At 36.3% G+C, this 8,384-nt stretch overlaps 1 protein-coding gene across 2 annotated transcripts in view; it reads left to right on the top strand.

Annotated features, from left to right (window-relative positions):
* Nucleotides 1-8,384, top strand: part of LOC106872501 (retinoblastoma-binding protein 5 homolog) — a 47,966-nt gene that overhangs the window by 32,861 nt on the left and 6,721 nt on the right. Inside the window, exons 14-16 of one of the 2 annotated variants that reach the window (XM_052967726.1) lie at nucleotides 1,842-1,959; nucleotides 7,142-7,306; nucleotides 8,282-8,384. In XM_052967726.1, coding sequence (XP_052823686.1) covers nucleotides 1,842-1,959; nucleotides 7,142-7,306; nucleotides 8,282-8,289 — 291 coding nt within the window. In that variant the 3' untranslated portion in view covers nucleotides 8,290-8,384. The remainder of the gene's footprint in view (nucleotides 1-1,841; nucleotides 1,960-7,141; nucleotides 7,307-8,281) is intronic. The other variant, XM_014919519.2, reaches the window with a different exon arrangement.

Raw genomic sequence — 8,384 nt, forward strand, 5'->3', positions numbered from 1 at the left:
ACATCACATAATTTCAGAAGACACTTCCCTGGCACATTCAAGACTTTCAGCCTGAAGACAATCATCCCTGCTGACCTTCCCAGGTGTCGCTTTCAACTTATATGCAAATATATCCAAAGATTACCATAGATTAAACAAGAAACATATGCGTTCACAATATTCACCATAGGCACAGGCATATGCTGTGTGGTAAGAAGCTTACTTCCCAACCACATAGTTCCAGGTTCAGTCCCACTGCATGACACCTTCAGTAAGTGTCTTCTACAATAGCCTCAGGCCAACCAAAGCCTTGTGAGTGGACTTGGTAGATGGAAACTGAAAGAAGCTTGTTATATATATATATATATATATATATATTTGTTCTCCATCACTGCTTGACAACCAGTGTTGGTGTGTTTATGTCCCCATGATCTTTCAAAGTCACTAAATTCTTATGTAAACAGGGTATTGTTATATTTATATCTAAACCTTTGACAGTTGTTGTAGTAAAGACTGCCATTAGACTTAACTAACCATGATACATTAGAGTAAAGATTGACAACTTCCTTTATCAATTAAGTTTATTTATTTCATTCAAGTGTAATTTACTTGAAATTTTCTAATGAAAGAAGGTATTTAATAATTGTTAATTCACTGTCTGATGAGAGAGGTATTTAATCAATTGTCAATTAGCTCTTGAATGAGAGATATTTATCAATAATCATTTATTAACTGTCTAATTGATTTAATCAATAATTGGCAATTAGCTATCTATTGGTATATACTTAATCAATAATTGTTAATTAGCTGTCTGGTGAGAAGAGATATTTGCCAATATTTGTTTATTAGCTAATTAGAAAAATATTGATAAATAGCTGTCTAACAAGAGGTATTTAGCCATAGTTGTTATCTAGCTGTCTAATGAGAAGTGTTTAATCAATAATTGTTAATGAAATGTGGTTCAGTCCTGCTGAGTGGCATGTTGGGCAAGTATCTTCAATAGCTTTGGGTCAACCAATATCTTCTGAGTGAATTTGGTGGATGGAAACTATGTGGACCATGTCTGTGTATGTATGTATGTATGTATGTGTGTGTGTGTGTGTGTGTGTTAGTTACTGTCTCCTTACCTTAACATTGCTTGATAGTTGTAAACAAGTGTCACCGTCATACATGTGGTGTCCTTTGTGTCCAGTATTATGTGAAAACATGCTGACCATTGGAAAATATTACCTTACTTGGAAACAGGCAAGAGTTGATGACAGGAAGAGCATCCAGCCATAAAACATCCACCTCAATAAATTCATCCAACCAACATGAGCATGGGAAAGTGGACATTAAAACAATGTGGATGATAAATTATCTAATGAGACCCATTGTTTTATGCCCAGAATAGACAAAGTTTTGCATTATCATGTGTCAGAACAGACACTTGTTCTCTTGCAATCCAACAGTTTCTGCTTTGTTCTTCTCGAAGGTGTCTCTCAGCATATCTGCTTACTGAAGTGAAATTTCTTATTTACAAAAGTGGTAGCTCAATAAGTGAACTAAATGTTTTTAATAATCATGTTGAGAAATATGTATGTGTTTGTGTGTGTGTGTGTGTAAGAGAGAGAGAGACAGATAGACAAACGGATAGGCAGATAATATTGTTGTTATATTCATTCATATATATGTATGTTTGAACTTATATACATACAAAAATACAAGAGATAGAAGTTGCAACCTAAACCAGAAGAGACAGTACATTGTCATTATTTGAGAACTGGGGGAGACACTAATTTTATTGAGAATTTAACCTTGGTGCTTTAATGCATAATATTTCTTCACTTAATTCTGAAATCCTTTTTTTTTTTCTTTTCTAGGGTCCAGAAGATACAATGAAAGACCCAAAAGACAAAGAATTTTCTGATGAAGCTTCTTCTCCTAAGAAACGGAAGACAAAGTCTGTCGACATTGACCTGCCTGATGCTCCAACTGATGGTAAGATTTCATACACGCTGTGTTAGTGGAGTTTAAAAACATTGACAAGAACCACTTCACAAGAAAAGCAAGCATCAGTGTAGTCGTTCTCAATAGTTTTAGTGAACATCACACAACATTATCAAGTCATTTTGAGTACCATGAAGCTAGAAGGCTTCCATGGAACAGGGATTAACTATTGTTTAAATATTGAATAGAATTTTATATCCTGAGCAATTGTTACAGTTCTTTTTGATCCAATTTTGTAACAGTTTAAATGCTTAATCCAGTATAGCCCTCCCCTTCAAATGTCAGATATGCAGTTAGGTCATGGGGACTCGCTGGTACCTCATAAAAACCACCCAGTACATTGTAAAGTGGTTATTGAAACAAGCAGTCAGTGCAACATTGAGAAGACTCTTTAAAATGGTTGGTGTTAGGTTGTCCAGTTGTAGAAGTGGTGTCAGAACTGAAACATTAGAGCAAAGGGTGGTCTTCTGACCTGTTGCCCAACCCATGGTGGCATGTAAAATGGACATGTGATGATGATGATACAATTGTTTCTTTTTCCCTTCTTTAAACATTACATATTGCCAAAAATATTGTAGCAGTATAATCTTTATGGATTGTAAGTTTCTTATTTATTCTCACAATTCATAACATTTACTAAAGTGTGACTGGTATGGGAAAATACTTTTAAGATGATTGACAATTAGTGACTTTTAACATCTGAGAAGGATACTCATTTTTCACTTAATTTTCTCCAGATATATAATCTATGTTTAGATTTCAAGTAAGCTAATTAACTGGGAATTAATTAAATAATTTCTTATTAAGCATAATTTAGAGACAAGATATTGGCAATGAAATTAAAATATATGACTTTTACAAGAAAAATTTTTTTTTCTTGACTTTAAATTTGATTTGTAAAGTAATTATTGTTATTAAGGTAATGTAAAGACCATGGGATTACACCTAGAAAGTTGCCATCCATGGTCTGGGCAAATTTGTTTATGGAAGACCAGCAATCACCCATGCATACCAGCCTCCTGTCTCCACACTACTTACATTATCAAAGGGAAAGGCAAAAGCTGATGCAGCTTGGCACCAGTGATGTCACAACTCATTTCCACAGCTGAGTGAACTGAAGCAACGTGATATAAGATCACTACCTCATGATCGTGAGCCTGACACTCGAATGTAGTGTTTCCCAAACTTTTCATGCCAAATTGCAATATCGCCCACCTATCGGCCCAAAAATGCTCCATTGCTCACATGTGTAAAAAAAAAAAACCCTGACACAACACCCTCCCAACAGAAAATCCCCTACCCCATCCCCGTATCATTTGACACACACACTATATCGTAGACTCGTTGCTCTGTTAGTACTGTTTATACTAAATATGTAGTTGTTTACAAATCCCTTATAGTAGGTTTAGTTTTGCCATTAGTGTCAATAAAATTCTAACGTTAACTCCATTTTTCAGATAGATTAACTTTGGGAAACTTGCACTTTCTTTTACACTGATTTTCATTTTCCCCAAATGAACCTTTGATCAGAACTACTGATGCAAAAATGATTGTATTATAAAGGAAAAGAATAAAACTTCTTAATGAGAACCATGTGTCTGATGTGATGCAGCTAGTGTAGATACATTCAGTTTCAAACTTGTCAATTTAGCCGAAAGTCTCCTCATTGTGTCACATCCAGTCCAATTCTTTTATGGGAAAGCAAAGTTCCAACATGGTTAAAACCAGATTCAGCCACGTATGATGTAGGGAAGGCAAGCAAAAGTAATTTCAGATGTTTTCACAGACTGGGGTAGGAATTCAATATACTCTGATGGTACCACAAACCTTTGCCATTACGGCTATATCGAATTGTGGCGTCATTGTCATTATGTAAATCTATCGATTCCTCCTGAATGTCATCCTTGCAATCGACTGCATTGACCTCAAACGGATTGCTATACCAATTTGGAATATTCAGTGCCATAACATCTTGAAATCACTCCACCATGTCATCGTGCAATGATTGTAAATAGTTGCGATATGTAGTTAAATCCTCATCAGCCAATTCATCTTTCAAAGAATCAAGTTGTGAAAATTGATGGAATTGACATTTTGAAATGTTAGGGTTATTTATCATAGTCCTCCTGGCAATAACACAGGAATTCAAGACAGTATGCCCCTGGGAGCTCCTCTATGCTGATGACCTTGCTCTTATTACTGAGTCACTATCAGAACTATAGAAGTTTCAGGTGTGGAAGCAAGGAAAAAATCGAAGGGCCTTAGAGTCAACCTAGCTAAAACCAAAGTCTTAATAAGTAAGAAGGCAGACAAACCACAATTTTGGAATGAAATTAGTGATAAATGATTTACAATCAACGACAGTTTTTCTGTTTCCTTGCAATAACTTATTCAAATCATTTAATTTTGTGAATATGCCACAAAAGAAAAAGATATACACTATCCACTTCATTAATGGCTGCAAAGTGCGATATGAAACAGTTCAACACAGCGTGAAACACAGTTTCCTTTTGACAGCCACCATACTTCAGTAGGGTGTAAGAGTTTAGTATGATCCTCATCATTTCTCAGTCAGAGTTGACGGAAAATTCGATCAGACAAGGGACTGGACTTCAATTTGTTCACAGTCTTGATAACTAACTGTAGCACATCATTCAGCCTACCGTTCATATTTTTTGCCAGTGTTCCAAGTAATGAACAGTTAGTATCTGGTGAGAAATTTCACGCTTTAGGAGGGATAAAAAAACCTCTGTATCTTCCTATCATCAGATGCACAAGCAAGAATATTACTGAGTGGGATATTATGTTCAAAACGGAAAGGCTTGAGAGTATGAAAAATAGTCGCACCTCTTGAATCAAGCAGCAATTTCTCTGTGAACCGCATTTCCTCCAAAGTTGAAGGTCTCTGCTGAAATACCGAACATATACCATCATCAAACATTGATTGTCCACAACAGTTGACTCATCCACTTGTATAGAAAATTGAGAACGCTGGAGAATATTAATGAGCTGATGTTTGACATTGTTGGCCATTTTATCGATGCTTCGAGAAATTATGTTATTACTAAATGGCATCTTCTTCATAATGTTATCGGGTTTTTCATGCATAACGATTGACAAAATCTCTTCGTTAACTGGGCGAAGTAATGTTTCTCCAGTTGTGTGAAACTTCCCAGACTTAGCAACAAGCAATGCAATGTTGTACGATGTAATCAACCCATCATTCTCCTGTTTACTAGTTTCCTGGAGTAGCGTGTTGAATGTTTGTATTTACTTTTTGAAAAAGGAGCTCAGTTGCAAAAAGTATGATAACGTCTTGTCCTTTTCAGAATGCTTTGCATCAAAGTGATACTTCAAGCGTGAAGGTTTCATTGCTTCATTGGTCAATGTTTGATGGCAAAGAAGGCACATTGGTAACTGACAGTTCTGAGGAGAGGGAATAAATCCAAACAATAAATAATCACTACTGTATTGTCGACAAATTTTCTTGACTGGAAGCATCAGTAAAGTGAAAATGTGGAAACAAATTTCTACAGATGGCATCAGAAAGGCAGTATGGTATTCCCAAAGAGAAGAAGTCAATAGAGCAGAGTCAGTTGACACGTCTTTACTGGAGCAAATACGGATCTAGTTCGTTTGGCTGCCAGCATTTCAAAAACTAAAGTTTATCGAAAATTTTAAAATTTGGCACATTAATGTACCTTTCCAAGCTAAATTGCTGGAGTTATTCAACTTTTTCCAGAAAAATGTTTTTAAAAAGTTATACAGGTTTAAAGTTTGATCATTTTCATTTAGTCAAGAAACACTATTTCAAAGTTGTCATTTTGTGCGTGACTGCACATTTTGTCAACATCCTGAAAATACCACTTGTGTTTTGATACGCACAACATATAACCCCTCATAACTTTTTGGTTTCTCGGAGTTTTCAAGAAATTTTTGTGCGTTTGAATTCTACATGCGGGACTTCATACACTTATGCCAAAATAAAATTGTAGTGGAGTGTGATTTAAGGCCTAAGGCCTATTTGGCTGCTATTTTTAGCACGCATGACAACCATCTCAATGACTGTGACAAAATATTCGATTGATAAACAAGTCCGCGTTTTTAATACAAAGGGACTTCTCATGCGAGTAGTCAAATCAATAAAAGTGCACCCTTACTCTAGGCATGCCTAGATATCGGTAAATGTAGACTTAATTTCTAAAAATTCATTGTCACCCACGAAATGTTCATATCACCTGCCAAAATCTCAAATCGCCCACCATTTTCTAGAAATTCACCCATTGCCTACCTGTAAGTTGAAATCACCCACCAGTGGGCGATATCACCCACTTTGGGAAGCTATACTTTAACCTCTGAGCCATTAAGGTGGTGTATGATTATTATTATCAAGAAGCTGACTACCTGGAGAATTGCCAGCACATCAGACAAGATGCTTCTAATCCAATACATTCTAAGTTCAAGCGCTTTTCATCCTTTTGAGGTTGATATAATCAACTAGTCCCCGTCCCCCCAAATTTCAGGCCTTGAAGAAGAAAAGTATTGTTAAGGTGGCAATCTGACAGAATTGTTAGCCCATCAGACAAAATGTTTTATGATATTTCTTCCAGCTTCTTACAAGTCTAAATTTTGCCAAGGTCCAATTTGCCATTCATCCTTTTTGGAATCAGTAAAATAAGTACCAGTTGAGCACAGGGGTTGATGTAATAGGTTTACTTGCTCCCCTCAAAATTGCTGGCCATGTCCCAAAATTAGAATTATTCTTTAGATGATGAGCTGGCTGAATCATTGGTACATCACACAAAATACTTAGCAGTATTTCTTCCAGCTCTCTATGTTAGAAGTTCAAATTCTGCCAATGTCAAATTTGCTTCATCCTTTCAGGACCAATAAAATAAAGTACCAGTCAAGTACTGGGTCAATGTAATTGACTAACCCCTTCCCTTAAAATTATTGACCTTTTGCCAAAATTTGAAACCATTAGCTTTCTTTTGCTGTTGACATAATTTATTATTCTTCATGCTACCTTCCAAATAAACACCATCAATAATTAAAATCAAAGCATCAAATTCTATTAAAACATATCACTGGCTGTCTCATATATACATACATATATATATATATATACACACACACACAACATATTCTATCTTTGTCTCTTTCTTGCTTGCAGAGATTCATCCCTTCTTAAATGTGAAGAAACCTCAAGATAAATCGCAGCAGAAAAAAGGTAGTCGTTCAAAACAACGGCAGGGAAAACCTGATAAAAATCGAGGTAAAGACAAACATTCTGGTAAACACAAAGAGAACAGTGAATCAGATCAGAAAGAAAATATTGGTAAGTTGAATTACTCTTATCGTCACTTATTCATGCATCTATTTACTTTTGTCACATCATCGATTATTCATTTCTCTAATTTTGTCACAGATTGCCTGACTGAAAATTCTAAGATTTTTACATTCTATTTACTGTTCCATTAAAATTATGTTTCGCAAAAATCCTGAAAGAATTATCTGTCTCCCCTTCGCTCTCTATCCTAACACCGGCATTGTCTCTTTCTCTCTCTCTCTCTCTCTCTCTCTCTCCCTGTTTTGATAATCACTTGCTTCTCCAACCACTTACCTCCTCCTCCACCATCCCACTCTATATAAACATGCTCTCTCAGATTCCTACTACATTTCAATAATCCCACCAAAAGAATACAAACCCAGAAGATGTTCAGATAAAGAATCTTGTTTTTTCAACGCAGTACGTCTATCACTTCTATTTCAGTGCAGATCATAATCCCCTCTTAGTTCTGTAAACATAGTTTTCGTCTTCCATCTTAAAAACAAACTTAAGTTCACATGAATACCCTTATTGTCACTTTCTCATGCATCTATTTACTTTTGTCATATTGTCAATTATTCATTTCTCTAATTTTGTCATAGATTGGCTGACCGGAAATTCTAAGAGTTTTGAATTCTATCTTCTATTAATATGCCATTCCTAACACCAGTATTGCTGTTTCACGGTTCACCCACCCTCACCAGCAGTATCAGAAGTCCCTATCCTCTTTCCCCCACCAACAATACTGGAAGTCCCTATCCTATCACCCCCACCACCAGTACCAGAAGTCCCTATCCTCTGACAGCCTTCGGTTGTCTACCATGAACACTTCTGAAGGCTTAATGCCATCCCCACCACTACTTAGGGTCCATCTTCTATGTAAGGTTGTGATCATTATAGTGCATAAAAATGATGGTGTAGTGTATGCAGGTTGAAGGCTGTTGTTTGTTTATGAATTCTGCCAAATGTGAACTTTCTTTTCAGGTACATGACACTGCTGTTCCCCATCCCAGGGTCACACGGGCCCACACCTCCCACACCCTCAACGTGGGCACACTCAACGTGGGCACACTCAACGTGGGCACAC

This window comes from Octopus bimaculoides, chromosome 5, assembly GCF_001194135.2.
Source record: "Octopus bimaculoides isolate UCB-OBI-ISO-001 chromosome 5, ASM119413v2, whole genome shotgun sequence".
Classification (NCBI taxonomy): Eukaryota; Metazoa; Mollusca; class Cephalopoda; order Octopoda; family Octopodidae; genus Octopus; species Octopus bimaculoides.